General features: G+C 43.7%; 1 protein-coding gene across 1 annotated transcript; it reads right to left on the reverse strand.

Annotated features, from left to right (window-relative positions):
* Positions 1 to 18,703: 18,703 nt before the first annotated feature.
* On the reverse strand, positions 18,704 to 20,595 carry LOC148652428 (uncharacterized). The gene has a single exon (XM_088599138.1). The coding sequence runs from the start codon at positions 20,450 to 20,452 to the stop codon at positions 18,830 to 18,832; it is 1,623 nt and encodes a 540-aa protein (XP_088455264.1). The 5' UTR covers positions 20,453 to 20,595; the 3' UTR covers positions 18,704 to 18,829.

Below are 20,595 nucleotides of genomic sequence, written 5' to 3' on the forward strand. Positions count from 1 at the left end.
GGAAGAACGCGTTTCCTGTGGACTGTTTCATAAGGCGAGCAGAGAGTCAATGCAAGTACAATGTACTATACGGTGTGGTGCGGTATATTCACAGACGTGTTCTGGTTTCAGTTTAAATGTATATCTCAAGTTATGTATTTTTGGTGAAGGTTTTGTTGTGTACCGGATTTATCTACAGAGCCTATGTGGGTTGTATTTGTGATCCACGCGAAACCAGACTATTAACTGAAAGTTATGGAATCGTTGAAAAAAAAAAACTTTTTCATCCTTCATTGAATGTAATATTCAAATGATTTCATAAACGAATACTGTAAAAAATCACTAATGATGTTTTTGGAAATGTGTTGTGGTCACCATCTTCACAGAAGGGCTAGATATAAGAAATCATAATTTTAACAGTATCTCAATCTATCCGATATATGCGGGGAAAGGCGCGGTTTTATATTCAGAGAAAATAATTGACCCAGCAACTCCTACCACAGTTTTTAACTAGTGGAACGTAAAATGAGCTCGAAAAATGCTGCTGTCCTTTATAAACGATTAGCCAAATTGTTTTTGTTTTCGAGAAATGCGGCAGAGAATGAGACCAATTTTATTACCTAGCCTCCGCTCTGGGGACGAGGGTGTTTGTGGGTCACGAGAACACGTTGCTGGTAGGATTCTTAGGAAGGACAAGGTTCTATCTCAGCGATAGACATACACCATAACATCTCCTAAACCGCTCATGATCTCAAAGAGCCCATGTAGGGCGGTGCGGTGGCTCTTTGGCTAAGGATCTGCTCCTAGTGCTGGAAGGTTGGCGTATTCTGAGCAAGGCCCTTAACCCCAACTGCTCCAGGGGTGCTGTATAAATGGCTGACCCTGCGCTCTGACCCCCAGCGTCTCTCCCTGTCTGTGTGTCTCATGGAGAGCAAGCTGGGGCACGCGAAAAGACGAGTTCCTAATACAAGAAATTGTATATGGCTAATAAAGCGATCTTATGTAGCTGCAGAACCCCGCCTCGCAGTCCTCCTCGTACAGTATCAGGTCTGGGTCTTTTGTCTCCACACATCCCCAGATGTCTTGAATTAGTATTTACGGTTTTCTTTTGTTGGTAGCTTCAAGGGACTGATCTGGTGGATGTGAATCTATGGGTGAATTTATCAGATACATTTAATTTCTTGTTTATTTTTTAGATGCTGGGGTAACGTCAGAATATTTTTTGGTATAAAATTGATTTTTCCCCCCATTACGACTGAGTACACTGTGCGTGTGAGAGCATTAAAGGTACAATTAATTTAGACCTACATTGCTTTTCTGGCCGATCTGTAAACCTTTACCGTTGAAACTTTACTTCCCCCTAAACAGACGAACATTCTATTAAATTAACCTATAAAGATGTGTTGGGTCCTATACGAGGCCACTTCATCTGGTCCAATTCGAGGAAGTTCTAGAAGATTCCCTCTGTTTTCGCAAGTGTATTCGTTTGTTTACGTTCAGACCCTGTTCATTGTCTATCATTAAACTTAGCCATGTGCTCCTGTTACTTCCTTCCATGTGTAGGCAGTTGGTCACGACCACCATCCTGTGCGCTCTGCGTCAGCCACAGAGGCGGACAGTGGCGCGCAGAAAGTCGTGTGCTCCAGGCAGGAAACCCATGCCCGATTTCTGCTAGTCATCGGTGCGGTCCTCCAGGAAATGCAGGAGGTGTTGGGAGAGGGATCCGTGCTCGCCTGCCTCTGTTGATGATCGGGCCGTCGTGTATTTTAGCAAAGCGGCAAAGGATCTTCGATAGAATCATCCCGTGATGTATATCGGAAACGTAACTGAAAATAAATTATTCCGGCGATCCGGGGGTCACTGGGAATACACCGTGAAAGGTTTTCTTTCCCAAAGAAGACCCCCGGGCTGATAATGTCAAGAATTCACTAAGTATAACCCCAGAATATCATTACACGTTCACTGACCTTTTCTGGATCTATGTGTACAGGACCCATACAGTATGTATAGTATATCTTACTAACGGCTTTAAAAGTACCTGAGTGGTAATGTAGTTCATTTAAAAATACAGCTTAATAGATCTAATTTAAAGAGGGTATCAAAGGTTACCAATGGTAATTATTAACTTTAATAAAGCAAAACCATAAGGTAGTTTACCGGGTATCGGTTTATAAGAGATAGGATCACTTTACAATTTCTTGTACTAGTCATATACAATTTCTTATATTATGAATTTGTCTTTCCGCATACCCCAACCCGCACTGCATGAGACACACAGACAGGGAGAGAAGCTTGGGGTCAGAGCGCAGGTCAGCTATGTATACAGCACCCCTGGAACAGTTGGGTTAAGAGCCTTGCTCAGGATACGAACCAATAACCTTCCAGCCACAGGCGCAGATCCTTAGCCAGAGAGCCACCGCACCATCCCACACAGTAATACCTGATGTAGCTTACTGTAACTTACTGTACTTTGGAGTCACAAGTAGTGGTGATTATTGTAGCCTACAGCATTGTCGGGGGATCAGAGCTGTTGTCTCACAGCCCCTGGGGTCCATCAGGAAAAGGGATGCATTCTGTATGTAATCCCCAGCGTCTGCGTGATTTTCCTACCTGTGTTCTCCTTTCCTCTCCCCTTCCAAAGACGCGATAGCTTGGATGATTGGTACTGTATCTCTCAATTGCCCCTGCATGTGTGCATGCGAGTGACAGGCACTGTCCAGAGTGCAGTACTGCCTTGTGCCCCTCGATTCGGGTATTTCTCATAACGAGTATATTATTGAAGTACTTCTTTAGGTTCCTGGCCATTTGATGCACATTGAGATACATGTACTTCCTAAAAGCAATACAATAATAATGCCAGAGTATTTCTGTGCCCTGATGAACCGCATGCCCATGTTATACATTGCAATCTTTTGTAATGAATTGTAAATACAAAAAAACAAACAAAAGGAACGTAGGCAGTTGTACTGTATATCCGGAAAATACGGTAATGTCAAATGAACTACAAAAGAGAAAATCTGCAGTTTGAGGCGTTATAGAGCTGTCAATGTTTGTGTGAGATTTTGGCTCCCCCTAGTGTCCATTCAAGGTTAAAATTCAAATTCAATTGCTCCCATTGGCGTGACCGTTGAATTACATCGGTGACTCCGGTTACAAATAATCCATAAAAATACACGGTTATAAATAATCCATATATCGCCCCATAATTAGAAAGATCGTTATTCCTGATAAGGTTTCCGAACGGTTAAAAATGCCATTCGTTGTATGTATTTCACACTGTCCATCCAAATAAATTCAAAGCACTTTATGCACAAGACTGGCCAAATGTATTCAAAGGTCTTTCAGTTTTCTGAGGTTCTCGGCGACATGCCGGCTGTGCCTATTGGATAATACAGCCGTATACAGGTGCTCATACCAAGTATTAAAACAAGGCCAATTTTTATTTGTAATTAATGAAATATGCTTTAGAGTTGTTTTTATTTGATATTGCAGAGTATGTTGTGTTGATCAGTTGAACATAAAGAAAACGAAAGAGCTAATAGTGGACTTTCTGAGACACAGGCCATACACTCACAGCCCACTCAGTATTGATGGAACGGAAGTGGAAACAGTCACCAGCTTTAGGTTTTTGGGAATTCACATCTCTAAAGATCTAACCTGGACTGTGAACACTGACTCTATCATGAAGAAGGCTCAGCAGCGCCTTTATTTCTTGAGGTGCCTCAAGCGATGGGGGATGCCAATACATGTGTTGGTGAACTTCTACCGCTGCACTATCGAGAGCGTCCTCATCAACGGGATTACCGTGTGGTATGGCAACACCTCTTCGCGAGAAAGAAAGGCACTGCAGAGAATGGTCAATATGGCCCAGAAGATCATCGGCTGCGGTCTCACCGAGATTAAACAGCTCTATGAGGACCGCTGCCATGGTAGAATTCTGGTCATCACAGAGGACAGTCACCACCCCGGGCATGAGCTCTTCACCCCACTGCCCTCAGGCAAGAGATATAAGAGCATACGGACACTTACCACTAGATTCTTCAATAGCTTCTATCCACAAGCAGTGAGACTGGTGAACACATTTAGCCATCCCCCTCGGACCACACCTACACCATCACCATCTACCTCTTTATGATTTCTTATCTATTGCACATCTCCAGTCATTGTTTACACGTCTGTATTGTTTACATTCAAACTGTCTACATGTTTACTTGCACATTGTCTATTGTTTGTTTGTACATTGTCTTGATGCACTGTTTCCACTTTGTTTTGTTTTTTACACTTGTTTTACAATCGAGAGACTTTCTGTAAGTAAGAATTCCATTGTACCAGTACCGGTTACATATGGCAATAAAGTTCAAGTTCAAGTTCAAGTAAGAATTACCAAATAAATCTATTTTGATTCCATGATGTAAGAAAATAAAATGAAAAAGACGCCAAAGGGGATGAATACTTTTTATAGCCACTGTAACCCCAGTGGGAGATGTATTTTTTTTAAAACAGAAGAAATGCTCACATTTTCTTCAAAATATTTACTGTAACTAGCAACTCTTAATGCTTCATAGCTGTGTAGTTTCAACTGCCAATTGCTTGCGAATTGCATATTTAAAATAGTTTAATATGAGCAAACTAATGCAACTTCATAGATTAAAATACAATTTACTGTAAAAAGCATTTTACTGTGGTGTTTTGTGCTCCTCTAATATATAAATGTGGTATTAAAATGAATACATTTTGGCATGTTCTAATTGTTTTTTTTTAATAATATGGTTTACCAGTAAGTAGCGCTACTTCCTCTTGACCAGAATTACTCATCAATGTCCAGTTTGGTGACCTGTATGTACTGTAGGACGTGCCAGCTTTCTGATGAGGCTAACATTGATTTCCTAAGGTTCACTGGCAGTTGCAGCAGCTTTTCCTCCAGGGTTTGTCTATATCTTGCCCTCTATTTTGACACGTTTTCCAGTCCCCATAGCATTGAGCTCCCACCACCATGTTTCAAGATAGGGATAGTGTTCTTGGGATGATGCATGGTGGTAGTCTTGCACCAAAAATACAGCCTAGCATTGAGGCCCAAGAGTTCAGTCTTGGTCTCATCCAACCACAGAGTCTTCCTCCACGTGGTTTAGGAATCTCCCACCTGTCTTCTGGTAAACTCTAGGTTACATTTCATGTGAGTTTTCTTCAACATTGGTTTTCTTTTTGCCACCCTCTCTTGAAGCGCAGATTTGTGAATTTGTGATCTGTGTGTGGCACGGAGCTCACTGATTTTAACCTGAAGATCCGCCAGTCACCACCAGAGCGCACAGAAGGACCAAGAGCCACACTCAGACCGCAGTGCACTGATAGCCACGTGGGAATCCTCTATTAATGAGACACCCATCGGCTGCACCTCCTGCTCGAGACAGCTATAAAAGATGGTCATGCGGCTACTTCAGCGTGTAGTACAGAGCCTCGGAGACACAGTTGTGACCTGTTTTCCCTTGCAAAAATTAAAGAAGAGATCAATCAGCTGGTCCTCTTCCTCTCACTCAGAAGGTATAGAATGGAGACCACTGTTGAAGCAGGACCAAATCTTTAAAGTACCAGAACCTTGTTATATGGGCTATTGTTGTCCCATAGACAGTTTCTCCCATCTCTGCCATAGAAGACTGTAACTCTGTTGCCTCAGGACTCTTGGCAGCCTCTCTAACAATGCCCTTCCTGCACAAATGATCAGTTTTGGAGGATAGCTTGTTCTAGACAAATTCACAGTTGTGCCATATTCTCCCATTTCTTTTTGAAGTAGTAGACGGTGCTCTGGGAAATATTCAAAGTCTCTGAAATCTTTTTATATCCTTCCCCTGACTGGGCTTTTGCTTTGAATTTAATATTCATGATAAAGCTCTGGTTTGGACATGTCCTAACCAACTTTGGGACCTCTCACAGATAGGTGTATTTATTTTGCTATCAATTGAAATTATTTAAATGGTTCATAGGTGGACTCAGTCAAATAATTATGTGACCTCTGAAGACAGCTGATCGCACCAGGGTTTATTCAGGTGTATTTTAGCAAAGGGGTGAATACTTATGTAATCAGTTATTGTCTGTGATTTATTTGTGATGAATTAAGAAAAAGCTTTAGAGCTGTTTTTTTTCCATTTGTCCTTATAGTTTTTTTTGTGTTGATCAGTGGTAAGAATCCCCAGATAAATCAATTTTGATTCCATGATGTAATAAAAATAAAATATGAAAAATGCCAAGTGGGGGAATACTTTAATAGCTGCTGTAAATTAAAAGATCTGAGACAGTCTTAATTTTATGATAAATTCACACATGCCCTCACATAGAAAATAATCAATATCACTTCAAATGGAAAAGTTCCCCTACCCCTGAACAGACTGTAAGACATCAACATTGGCTAAAAAAACAATATTGAATTCCTTTCAATATTTGTGTGAAGCAGTGGAACAGTGCTGAGCCTCCTCATAGTAAAGTAAAAAAATCAAAAGTAAATGGATAAAACACCTCTATATTTTTCTGCCTAATAACGGTTATTAGTAATTACACAAGTACTTGTTTTGCTATCAACATTTGGAGTGTTCTATGGTAGCAGCATGCCCACATTAAAATCTTTCTACACTTCACGTTAACAAACTTTCTTGGGGAATCCCTTTCCAAAACACAAATCTCTAACATCTCAGAAACTAAAGAAGCCAAAATGCTGGTTTCATTGTCACAAAAAATGAATTGTGAATCCACACAGTACTCTATATTCTACCTACTGTACAGAATCCCAGGATTACAGTGAAGAAATTCTCCACAATCTCCACGCGGAGATCTGCCATTTCCAGGACCAGGGGAAATGTGCTGATTTGCAGAGACCTCAACACATGCATAGTCACACTTTACCAGCACACAGATGAACCCTCATAGGCCTAGAAAATTCCCCCACACAAGGAAAACAAGATTGGGCATGAGCTGCTCTCAAAGGCTGGGCCTTCCCATTGTTAATGGGAGGACCAGAGGGGGCTCTTTAAAAAGGCTCACTTACAGCTTCAGTTCTGGGCTGTAGTGTGGTGAACTACAGTATGCTGTTCCTGACCCGTTCCCCTCCTCTATCACTGCATTCACTGTCAGTCCACAAACTCCTCTCTCTGGCCACAGTTCAATCACAGTGTGTGTCAACAGAGCACACCGGCCCAGAAGTGCTGACACAGCACAGCAAGCTGGTCACACAGATGCACAAGAAACAGCCTGGATGAATCAGGAAATTCAGACATTATTGAGCCCCTTCTTGAAAATACTTAACAACCATTAAAACAGACAAACATTTGTCTATACAAGCTTTTTATCACATATTTGGGAAATTAGATTCAGTTCTCCGGGGTGATTGTGGAGGGCTGGGAGACATCACTCTCACAAATGGAGCACAAACGAATGCAGTGGTATGGTGTTGTGGTGGTAGGACTCATTTGGGCAACTTTTTCTTTCTTTCTTCCTTTGTCTTGACGGGGACATAGAGGAATTGACATAAACACACAGATTCCTTGTGTATAGCCTCCTGTAAGTTCAAATCACCCTCGTGACATGCTTAATGTTGAATTCCTGTTGATCACTTTGCACTTATAGATGTTAAATTTCATTTACTGTGTCTGCCGATGTGGCTATGTGTAATTCCATTGCTGCTGTCTGCTTTTGTCATGCCCCCTAGTTTTGTATGATCGGCAAATTTCACTAGTTTGCCAACTAGATTCTAAATCACTGATGTAGATCAGGAAGAGCAAAGCACCTAAAACAAATCCCTCGTCTACCCAATCAGAAGCTGTATCCCCACCCCCTTAACATGAATCATAGATTCCTGGTTGTTAACCAGTTCTCAATCCCCTGAATGTGGAGCCACTGACTTGGATTACATTGTCTTTTAATTTGAGAATCAGTTAGGGACTTTATCAACAGCTTTCTGGATATCAAAATATATTATGTTTTCCGCTATTAGTGTTATCAAAGTGGTTTGGTTATCAAACTTTCCTTTCTAATATCATGCTGCCTGTCTTTTGAAATACCATTGCTTTGTAAGTATTCTAGATAACATCTCACAATTGTTTCCATGCCTTTACCAAAATTAACACTGATTGGTCTATAATTTCCTGAATTTGTTCATGCCTCCCTTTTTACAGATTGATGTTAGATCTGCAGTTCTCCAGTCTACGGGTACGATGTCTTACTTTACTCTACCTATAGGGGGTGCTAACTAGTTTCTTAAACTGTTTTGAATTTACATCTCAGCAGAGGTCAGCAAGCTGGGCCTCAAGACCATGGATCTTGGACAGAAAAGAACAACAATTTACATACGGTCTTTTATCGTTATTTTATACTGCAAAGCATTGAAAACACACTGAAAAGTGCTACTGGTCCCAACATTTGTTTGTTATGGTTTAAAAACCTCTCAGTCTACATGTCAGGAAGTATTATAAAAACTGACAAGGACTACCAAAACTATGTGAAGGTTTGCAACTAAACTAAACTCTGACTTCCTACCTGATTTATACAAAACAGGTGTTGCCTGGATTGCAGTTAAGAAGGTGGAAAGCAGTACAGGACCCCTCAGAGAGTCCTTAATTGCAGACTGAAGGTATTAAGTCCCTTTCCCCACCAGGCCAAGACATTCCTATCAGGCCAGGACAGGAGTTAAACTAGTCCACCTTTCAACTGGTTCCAGTGCTGCTGTTCTTTTTTAAATGTGGCAGCCAAACCATATGCAATAAACCAAATGTGGTGATGGAAATGTTCTGCATAATTTCTGCAGAAAACAAAAGCTGCAACCTGAATTCCAAGCCCACACACATTGTATTTCTGATATAGATTTTTACTGTAATAATTTACCATACCTTTCCTATTTAAGTGTTTACTACAGTCATGGCCTGTTGGTCATCGTGTTGGTCATGACTTAATTAGGCTAAAAACTGGAGCGATTGGAGGAAGATTGGAATAGAAACCAGAAAAACCCCAAAATGTGTGTTGGATCACCAATGTGGACTTTCCCCCAGGTGTATTGCCCCTGCACTGTTATACCACGTTGTGATCAGTATGGATGCATTGGACAAACACTATTCAGTGCTGGACCACACCGAGGCATGGAAGTAGCAGGATAAACGCTGATCACTAGTAACGGTAATTAAAAAGGGTTTAGCTGACACCTCTATCCAAAGTGCTGCATGTCTGGACTCATTTAGACTGCTGAGTGCGTCCCTGAAGCAGTGTGAATACAGAACCGTGTCCAGGCTCCTGGCCCTTGCAGTTACAACTCCAGAGTCCTGATGTCTGTAAGGCATGTTTACCGCAGCAAAGCCTGCTGGAGGGAAGACCCCAGTGTCCACTGGATAGCTGCATTGTCAAGGATTCAATAATCTTTCAATCAAACTAATAAACAGACAATCATTTTGTTTTTTCAACCAACCTTTGTAAAGTTTTGCTCCAGTTATTGTCTTGCATCATTGTGGCTTAAGCATTAAACGATTACGAATTTCAAGCTAATGAGCAAAAGTGTGATGCAATATGAAGTCTGCAACGTTTAGGAGCCGAGCGCGATGAAAACAAACTGTATGAATACGTTCTTAGCTCAATTCACTGAGAGTTCAGCTGGAAAATATAACAGACACAAAGGCCCCAAGGACTAGGATTAAGAATCCCGCCAGTGGTTAACTGAGCTGCCAAAAATATTCAATTCTCTTTCGAAAATGTCCAGCGTGGAAGATGAACGCGTTGCGTGCTGGTGCTGCTGCATAACCACGCGATAAATCCCTGAAGAGGACTGCTATCTCTCTTCACTGGTTTGTCAGAGCCTTTCGTTCACTGTTCCGTCTCGGATACTGTATTGCCTTTATTTGATGTTTAATAAATCCTGAAAAAAATCACTCTTCACTCGAGCATTTTCATATCAGGACTCAAAACCTTCCTCTTTAGAAGGGCTTTAATTTAATTGGCTCTGAGTCTGCCCTTTTGCTTCCCTACTATATTCCTAACCCTAACTGCAATTGTGTAATTTAACTCACCCATGCCGCTGGCACCGGCTCGCAATCAGTACGAAGACTGTCAATTCAATTCTAAATTATATTTTTTTTAAAGAAAAAGACATCGTGCGGGACGTAATTGTACGTAATTTGTTCTCATAAAAAAATAAAATATTTTAATAACTTACGAGAAGCGGAGTAGGTTTTATAGGTTTTATAGGTTCTAAAATTAAAATTGCTCAGCGTAACATTCCAGTTGGAAACGTATCAGATGTTGCCACTAGATGGCGCAACAATGTTACTTTAGAGCACCTCTGTACGAGTCGCTTTTAAAACGATCGGGGACTGCTGTCAAGCAGGTGCGGTGGCTGAGTATTCACGTGACATGAGAGTGCAGTGCAGATCTGGACTCAATGAAATGAACAGAAGGAAGATCCTTACCGGTGTATAAAATATTGCAGAGATTCCTCAAAGAAAATATACAGTATGTTCTTATTTTTGTGGAGAGTGCTGTGCAGTACAGTGCAATTCCCTTACAGTAGCTTATCTGGCCATTCAGAATTCAAATCTTCTTAATTGTCCACATATAATGGTCATTTGCCTTACTGAGACAACAAAAGCAGAATACATCAAACATCCAAATGACTTTACAAGTTATCTACAATCAATGCAATACAAACAGCAATACAATACAGTATATAAGATCCACGTATTACACATATATGACAAATACAGTGATTTGAAGGGGCTAATACATCAGAGCTCAAAAGAGTATAAGCACTCAGAATGATGAAAAATTATGCCTTCGGTGCCCTAGAACCTCTATGAGATTGTCACGTTTCACACTGGGTGTAGCATATACACCGGGTTCAGTGCGGTGGCTCTGTGGCTAAGGATCTGTGCTTATGGCTGGAAGGCTGCCAGTTTGTATCCTGCGGCTGGCAGAGAAATCCTACTCCGTTGGGCACTAAGCAAGGCCCTTAACCCCATCTGCTCCAGTGGCTCCATATAAATGGCTGACCCTCACTCTGACCCCAAGCTTCTCTCCCTGTCTGTGTGTCTCATGGGGAGCAAGCTGGGGTATGCGAAAAGACAAATTCCTAATACAAGAAATTGTATATGGCTAATAAAGTGCTCTTAAAAGGAATCATTTACCATTGACACTGCTTTTCTGCAAACATTCTTAGTGGTTCAGCTAAATGTTCTGATCATAATTAGTTATTGATTATTAATAATGATTTTTGATCATTTTGGACGCCTGGGTTAAAGGATGTGCTTGCTTGTGTTTGTCAACGCTCCTCAACCTTCTCAAGAGACATCATCTCTGCATGAATTAAAAAAACACTCCGTGTTGTCTAATAGGTTTAGCTCTTTATTAATGGATGTTCCAGATACTTAAAATAAGGAACAATTTCCACAAGCTGACCATTTATATTTACAGGCTGATGTAGCGTGTAGCACTCTCTCTTTAGTTTTCAACAAACAGTGGACTGCCTGTGTGTTCCCAAAAATTGACCAACCTTAACCAGTAATCTTTCCAACAGTTTTTGCAGTTTTATTTAAACAGTCTGTTAATTCTTTGTTAGTTCTAAGTGTTACTTGGTAGCGACATTTCAACAATTTCATAAATCAAAAGTTAATTTTCAAATTACTGTCAACACTGTGCCAGTTCCAAAATGCTTTCAGTATTGCTGCCTGACAGCTTACCAGTTGGACAAGAGCTGAAGGCAAAAACGCTCAGTGTGGGAGAGATTTTAGAAAAAAAAAATCATTTGTCCCACCCGTGACTGTTCATTACAGATTGATTGCCTGTCAAGAACTGTTGACATAAATGAGGGGAATGCGGAGAGGTTGCTAAAAGTGGCTGCTTGTCAAAAAACGTATTTGTTTTCCCTCAAAATGTCTACGCCTCTGTGACCACAGGAGGGCAGGTTTTACCACGCGTAACAAACAGCGCGCGCGGTTTCGTTTGGTTCGGGAAGTTCAATTCTCGCTAGATCACACTTTCTAATGAAATCAGGTTAGCTCTCTTACTCCAACATCAGTAGTTTCAGTTTCGATAGAATGGTAGAACATTGAACATACATCAATTAAACATCCGCATTTTCTATTATAAACTACAGTACGCAAACAATCAAATCCAAGCTTACTTAGTACACCTCCTGAACTGTTTTGCTCTTCCAATGACACCGTAGCAAATTGATTCTGCGTAAAAGAACAGGCACAGACTGAAGTCTGCAAATAGTCTTCTTTCAAACAGGGAAGTAATTCGTGATCGCAGACTTTGAACGAAGGTACACACAGTACCCTGAAAAAGTATTCACCCCCAGCAAGGCTTCCACATTTAGTGACCAACTGAGCTTGCAGTCACAGCACTGACAATGAGACTACTCATTCAGGTGTGAGAGCTGACGAACTGTATAAGCCATTGTACTGAAACAGAAAGAAAAATACTGACTCACTGAGAGAGGTTTCTGACAGTCATTTCCACCTGTCTATTCATCATCAGTTGATCATCTTTTAATGAGACATAAAGGAGGAATTTCTTAATAAGCAAATTAGGGAAAGACAGCACAAAGGTCTATGAGCTGAAGATGAAGAAAATAATGCACTCTAGGGGATTTTTGAAAGCAAGGACTGGATACTGAAATAAAATAGCAAGTAGATCAGTTCTAGGACCCCATTAGCACAGGTAATTAAGGCTGATTAAAATAAACAGTGGACATAGTGGGTCTCCAGGACCCAGACTGTAAATCCTGTTTGCAGACTTTCAATCTCCTTAACGTTATGTCTTCAGTTTTTGTTATTTTTATTAAATTTATTTTGTTATTGAACAAAACGTGATATTGCTAGTAGGAGGTGTAGCTATAGGATGCTGGCAGAACCCAGTTAGAAATCCCCAAAGTCCCACCTTTTCTCACACTGGACATACAGTACATTGGCCTGGCTCTTTTCCAAGGTTAGCATTGCTGTGAAAAAGAAAGCATCTGCTCTGATATATGTTGAAAATAAAAGTTTCAGAACATTCAGTCATTTCTTTTCTACACCGATTCAGTCAAGATCCTTCTACAGCAAAAGGACCTGTTTTGTGTTTTGTAGGAGGACACCAATTATGGCCTGAGCTGTTTCAGCACAGGGAGATTTCACTGACTCAACATTAGCCTGTTCTTGGCAGTGCTGTCCGAGTGCTGAGCCGAGTCTGTGTTGACCGTCGTCTGGGGTTCCTGTGCTCTTACTGCAGCAGGAAGAGCTTGTGTGGCATCCACATCTCTGTAATTACAGGAAAGACGAGTCCAAAGGCTCCCTCTGAGTGCAGGCAGCTCAACCTCTGTGGTCTGCAATGTACGAATCAGGCAAACAGTCACTGTGATGCAGGGTGAGATAATGTTTCGGAAGTGGCAGTGCACAGCATGTGCCATACACTTTCAAAGAAACGACTGCTTACAAGCAAACCCTAGTGTCAGTGGGGGCTCTTCTGAAAAAATGCTTTGACATCAACGCGGGTGCTGAACTGATTAAATAAAGTGAACCGAAGAGCTTCAATCGAAAGAAAAACTACTTCTTCAGTCTCAGAAGAGGTCAGAACCACGCCTCAGAAATCAGAAGAACCACCATAATAATGTCTTGTTGAAATGTCATATTATGTAAAAGTCGGGAAAAACTGAGTCTGGCGAGCTTGAAAAAATAGAGCGTAAGAGGAGATTCACTTAGAGCGTTTAAAATCACGGGAGGTAATTACACAGAAGTCCGTAGACTGTCCTACGCTGGACAATGATAGAGGAGCCCTACACAAGAGGAAATCAACAGGAAACACAGGCTAACAATAAGAGGCACCTTTGTCGCAGCGTGCAGGATGTGTCTGGCACAAACTCCCCCTCCACCCTGTTGAAGCTCTTTGGTGTCTTCTGAGAAATGTCTGAATTGGGGTGCTTAGATCTATATGGTATTTTAAAAAAAAGGGATTGATTGTGCTAGCCTAAGTGACACGACAATGTCTAGTGGTTCCACATCAGTAGTGACTAATCAGAATGAAGCAGGTTTGAAATGGGTATGATGGACTGGAAAACTGAGATCACCTGGCAGAGTTTCAGCTTCGGAAACCTCCACTGTTAAGCTGTGCAGGGGTGGTTGTGACGCTGGGATATTTTTGGCAGCATGAAGACACAGCCTGCGCAGGAAAGATCTTTTCATCCAAGTGTTGATATGGATATTGCACCCAGAATGTAACACAGACTAGAACATCTTATCCATCACAAGCTAGGATGACGTAAATACATTTAGAAAAGGTACTGTTAACAAGGAAGAGCACTTTAAAAGTAAACTGCAAATAAATGTAACTACCTTAAACTAGTGAATACACTTGTAGTAGATACTGAGGCTGTCAATAGTTATATACATATCTCTATGTGCATCATTTTCAGGCTGAATGTACATTAGTACCAAAGCCAGCTCCAACCATAATATTAAATAGAAGCTGGATGTGTCATTCTTATGATCCCTAGTGGGAGGTGAGCAAGCTGTCTTTGACTTCTAAATTTGACTTGATATATGCAAAAAAGCAGAATCAGAAACCTTCTTAAAGTGACCTGGCTTTCAGTGTTGTGAAATGGCGAGAGCTAATTAATGCTCATTCCTGGAATTCATACATACTGCCATGCCCTGGGCAAAGGGGCCGCTGTTGAGCTGCAGAACAAGCTCCCTGTACCAAATGCACCAAAACCCTTGGCCTGCCTTGACAAACGACACAGCAGGAGCTCAACACAGTACCTCTTTTTGCTATAGGGCACCTCCTGCATGTTCAGGGACTCGGGAGGTATCTCTTTCAAAACTGCTACAGAGAGACAGCTCTCCATGGAGCTCTGTTTCAAGACATGAAGCCTGTGTGTGATTCAGATAGCTCAGGGCAAGCTGTCTGCTTCTTTCAGCTAAAAATAGGAACTGGCTGTGCTGGAAATGCGATAAGACAATCAGAATTTAATGCTTAAGACATCTTTACATGTGCGCATCACTAGGCACTGCAACGTATTTTTTTCTTGTCTCGGCTCCAGTGGAAAAAAAATCTAGGGACGGAACAAATGCTGAACTTGAATTAATGCAAAAAGTTTCAGCAGAAATAGAGGACAAAGCCACCCCACAGAAGCCTTCTATCATTCTGGAGGTCGGGTTCAAACCAAACAGCTCTCCCAATATGTGGAGTTAAAAGACCTCATCTTTCATTTCCACATTCATGTCTCACGAGGGCTCTTTGCTCGTTAGGTAGCACTGGCACGCAGAGATACTATCCATGTTGTCAAGCCTGCCCTCAGTGTGTGGATATCAGGGGTTCAGTCTTGCTGCAGGGGGTTCTCTCCAGTGCGCCTGAGGGAGGGCTGGGGCTTTAAAGCACCCTCTTTGGTATGGTTAATAAAATGGCTAAACATCAGACACAGACTCCTAGTCTTCACCCCAAAAACCATTTCACAGTCCTATACAGGACAAAGACCAAGGTGTTTATTTGCTTTATACATTAGATGTATAAAGATGCAGAACTTTGAATAGACAATTTCCCGTTTTATATCAACATGAAAGGTACAGCACCGAACCGAAAAGAGCTCGGTTTCTGAGGCTGAGTACCCAGTGTTCACCACACCCAGCAGCATTAAGGCAGGAAGGAACAAGCTTCTACGTTCAAGACATTGAACTGTTTCCGTCAGGCTGCGGCCTCGCCCGCAGAATCAATCCATCTGTTACAGCACTGCTCACAACAAAAGAGTGATTTATGACAATAAGGACAACATGTTTTCTGCATAGGTGCCATGCACCCTAGGGCACAGAGGAGCAAACTCACAGAGAGAGAAAACTCTCCTCTGGAGGCTGACAGCCCAATGGCCACCTCCCCTTTACGCCAGAAGCCTGGAGAGTCGATATAAAAGGCAGGCTACACGAGAGATGTGCCAGGCGATGTAAACACCAGGGTCGACTCCGCAGCTGTGGGACGTCTCTGCACCCACAGCTCAGGTGACCCAGGTGCAAAAACGCCATCTAATCAGCTTCTTGGCATCTGAAAAAGACACATTAACATGCACGATTAACACCTGGGTCTCCCAGCCTAATCCGCCGCTCACAGAAATCGTTTCTCAACGGTGCACAGCCCCCCGCCAGCCTCCCTGCAAACACGCACAAGTGCCCCAAGCAGGCCACTCTGAGCCAGATGAGCTGTGGTGCCCCCAGGGGAGGACACAGGCACACAAAGGCCTAGCCCAGGGCTTCCAAACCGGTCTGTAAGGAATTCCCCACTCTCCTCCCTGCTGGGACATACCCCTCTCTGTCTCCCACCTCCCTGGTGACTGCACACAGGCTGTTGGGGGATGGGGGGGGGGGGGGTGAGACAGCTCACTGGACCTTCTGGGTCAAGCCTTTGTCTTACGAGTGTCATTGATTAACAGCACAGCAGCTCTCTAATGAGTCCCTTGGAAAGCCTCTAAGCTTCTAGCACCACAACATGAGCTCTTGAAAGAGACCCGCACAAGAGGCATGAAGGATATGATGTTCACATTTATTGGTTTATTTAGAGCAGCCTTTTGTGTACATTCACTTCTATGGTGAAATAGAAGAACTGGAGAAATAGGACAATGAATTAAAACCTCCCTGGAGATCCATTTTCCAGGTAGACAGGGTCTCTTTAAGCAAAATACCAATAGCTGTGTGGAATTCTTTATTCTCTTATTGTTCCTCTTTTTGTGATATTGCTCTGACTTTACACATAGCTGGGAATCAGACTTAATCGGGCATGATCAGATTATTCTTCCTTTTACTGGCTCACATTTGTGCTGCAGGTACCCTTGTCCCAGTTAGGGGAATTCTGACTGACTGAAGAGCCAGCATACATTTCAGAGCAGACAAAGACATCCAATTATTAATAAAGATTACACAGGAAGGTCAAATGCAAATATTAATTTAGCCTGTAATGTTAATAGCCTTGGAGCTGTTAGTTAACAGATTCATTTATTCACCACTAACTATTTAGTCATGACTAATAATAGGCAATTTATTCTCCCAGGGGAACATTTAGACAAGTTAAAGCCCCAAAATAGCCTTATTGTATTTTTTTTATTTCACTTCCTGCCATCAAAGAAACCCATTAGGAAGTAATAATACACTAGAACAGCTTGCTGTGTACGAGAGTTCTCTCAGGTCATCGGGCTTATTCATCAATAAACATTTACAGATCATTTTCCCCAAAAGCCCTTTACCCAACCAGTCCATTAAAAAAAAAAAACAGTGCCTTCTGTGAAAAGACTAGAATCTCAGGAATGGCTCCCTGCTCTCTATGCCAACCTGGAAGTAAGCAGTCACCCTGGCTTTTGTCAGCCCCTCAGAGTTCCGAGCACTCCCCCACACAAGGCAAAACCCGTTTACTTTGTAAACAAAGTTGACCCTTCGCATTTGCTTAAGCAGTGACCTAAATCTATTTCTTTGTTGTATATCCCAGATGGGATGACTTCAGTAAAAGGGGCAATCGCACCAAACCACAAGGGACTGTATTCCAAGTATTTGTTTTTACGATATTTAAAATTAGGCCATTATAAATTGAAGACAAACCCTGCAAGTGTAGGAACCACTCAGAAGGGGCCCTTCTTCACAGGAGAGGCCCTTTCCCCATAAGAGACCTAGTACTGTCTAGCTTGCAATTGTAATGGGTGCTCTTGATCAACCTGCCTGATGTAAAGTTACACATGCCTTAGTGCACTCATACCCAACTGGGCATCTCACAAGGCAGTAAGTACCCAAAAATGTAGAACCCCCCCCCCCATGTATTAGAAATTCTTTGTATTAGCCTGCTACTCTGTCTCCTGTAAAGTGCATAGACTTCTGCAATAGTCTTGACTTCATACTTCTGGTCACAGACCAATTAGTGCATTGGGCGCAGAGTTGGCACTGCGGCTAAGGATCTGCACTTGTGGCTGGAAGGTTGCCAGTTCAAATCCTGCAGCTACCAGAGGAATCCTACTCCGTTGGGCCCCTGAGCAAGGCCCTTAACCCCAAGTGCTCCAGGGGCACTGTACAATGGCTGACCCTGCACTCTGACCCCAAGCTTCTCTCCCCATCTGAGTCTCATGGCGAGCAAGCTGGGGTACGCAAAAATTCCTACTGCAAGAAATTTTATATGGCTAATATAATGATCTTCTCTTATCTTTAAAACCTGGAGATAGTCCACCTCTTAACTTTAGATCCATAGACTTGGCTCTTCATAGCCATTCAAGATCTAGGGTCTAAAGTGGGCAAGAGACTGCATGGAGCATCTTTTTGGAGCTCCCTACCCAACTAGGCATTCCCATAACTTGCACCAAATCCAGTCATGAATTTGCTGTAGCTTCTCAATGTGCTTTTAGCACCTTGAGGCCATGTAAATACACAAGGCCAAATGCAACTAGAAGAAAGGTTAAGCCTATGCCAGCATGCAGTGGCTTATCAGGCCAAGGGAAATTTTAAGCCCCAGTGCATTCAAGTGGGCTGACAGCATACAAATTCAGATATACATTGTTGGACCAGCAAAAAATTGCTCCATTTGTTTAGGAATCGAGACCTCTTATGAGGCTATAAAGAATGCTTGCATTTAACTAGATGTCACTTTATACCCAATAGCTATTCAATCTCACCATAATGAGCACCAACTCAAATTTGAGTTCTACAAAATAATTCCTTGGTGTCCTAGCCTCAGGAACAGAAGTAAGATTCTTTTAAACAGTCATTACAAGTTTGGTTTATTGAAATCTGAGCAACAAGAACGACAGTCAAGATGCACCAGCTGAACAGGAAGGGATTTAGAACTCTCCTGGCAAAACAGGTTAGGCAACAGTTTAAGCAGAGACTTAGATTTACTCCTGCCTTCCAGAGTGCTGGCATCTCCATCCAGGACTGAGGGATCCCTCTGCAGGAGGATCTGCTTCCAGGGCTGAGGAGTCCCCCTTCAGATCCACCACAGGATCCGCTTCCAGGGCACTGGGATCTGCTTCCAGGGCTGAGGGGTCCCCCTCCACTGGATCTGCTTCCAGGGTACTGGGATCTGCTTCCAGGGCTGAGGGATCCCCCTCCACGGGATCCGCTTCCAGGGCTGAGGGATCCCCCTCCAGATCCTCCACGGGATCCGCTTCCAGGGCACTGGGATCTGCTTCCAGGGCTGAGGGATCCCCCTCCAGATCCTCCACAGGATCCGCTTCCAGGGCACTGGGATCTGCTTCCAGGGCTGAGGGATCCCCCTCCAGATCCTCCACGGGATCCGCTTCCAGGGCACTGGGATCTGCTTCCAGGGCTGAGGGGTCCCCCTCCAGATCCTCCACGGGATCCGCTTCCAGGGCACTGGGATCTGCTTCCAGGGCTGAGGGGTCCCCCTCCAGATCCTCCACGGGATCCGCTTCCAGGGCACTGGGATCTGCTTCCAGGGCTGAGGGGTCCCCCTCCAGATCCTCCACGGGATCCGCTTCCAGGGCACTGGGATCTGCTTCCAGGGCTGAGGGATCCCCCTCCAGATCCTCCACAGGATCCGCTTCCAGGGCAATGGGATCTGCTTCCACGGCTGAGGGGTCCCCCTCCAGATCCTCCACGGGATCCGCTTCCAGGGCAGAGGAGTCCCCCTCCAGGGCCAAGGGGTCCCCCTCCAGATCCTCCACAGGATCCGCTTCCAGGGCTGAGGGATCCCCCTCCAGATCCTCCACAGGATCCGCTTCCAGGGCCGAGGGATCCCCCTCCAGATCCTCCACAGGATCCGCTTCCAGGGCACTGGGATCTGCTTCCAGGGCTGAGGGATCCCCCTCCACAGGATCCGCTTCCAGGGCCAAGGGGTCCCCCTCCAGATCCTCCACGGGATCCGCTTCCAGGGCAGAGGAGTCCCCCTCCAGGGCCAAGGGGTCCCCCTCCAGATCCTCCACAGGATCCGCTTCCAGGGCTGAGGGATCCCCCTCCAGATCCTCCACAGGATCCGCTTCCAGGGCCGAGGGATCCCCCTCCAGATCCTCCACAGGATCCGCTTCCAGGGCACTGGGATCTGCTTCCAGGGCTGAGGGATCCCCCTCCACGGGATCCGCTTCCAGTACCGAGGGGTCCCCCTCCAGATCCTCCACGGGATCCGCTTCTAGGGCACTGGGATCTGCTTCCAGGGCTGAGGGGTCCCCCTCCAGATCCTCCACGGGATCCGCTTCCAGGGCACCGAGATCTGCTTCCAAGAGGACCGGTGCGTCTCCTTCCTCGGTCACGTCACTCATCGCTTTATGAAGAAAATTCGTTTGCGGAGTTTCTGGAGACCGAGCTGAACGGGACTCAAACAGCAAGTCAGGACCAACCAAGTCTCTCTGCAGTGCCACTGGGTCATCGCCATCATTCTCCCACTCCGTTTCTCCAGCATAGAATCCTCTCGCCGCGCGATCCACTAACGGAACTGCCACCGTCAGTCCCAGTAAGCACAACTCTAGAAGAAACCACCGCATTTTTTTCCACAAAACCATTTCGGCTCGGAACGCTCATAGGGAGAGCTGCTCTCTCCCACTATTTATTGAACAGTGAAACAACCCGGTGCTTTCAGGAACATCCTCACGGGTGAGGATTCTCAGGAGAGTCAAATTGAACACACCGTGAAAAACAATTTATT

The sequence above is a fragment of the Lepisosteus platostomus genome, chromosome 11 (genome assembly GCF_059453375.1).
Source record: "Lepisosteus platostomus isolate fLepPlt1 chromosome 11, fLepPlt1.hap1, whole genome shotgun sequence".
NCBI classification, from domain to species: Eukaryota; Metazoa; Chordata; class Actinopteri; order Semionotiformes; family Lepisosteidae; genus Lepisosteus; species Lepisosteus platostomus.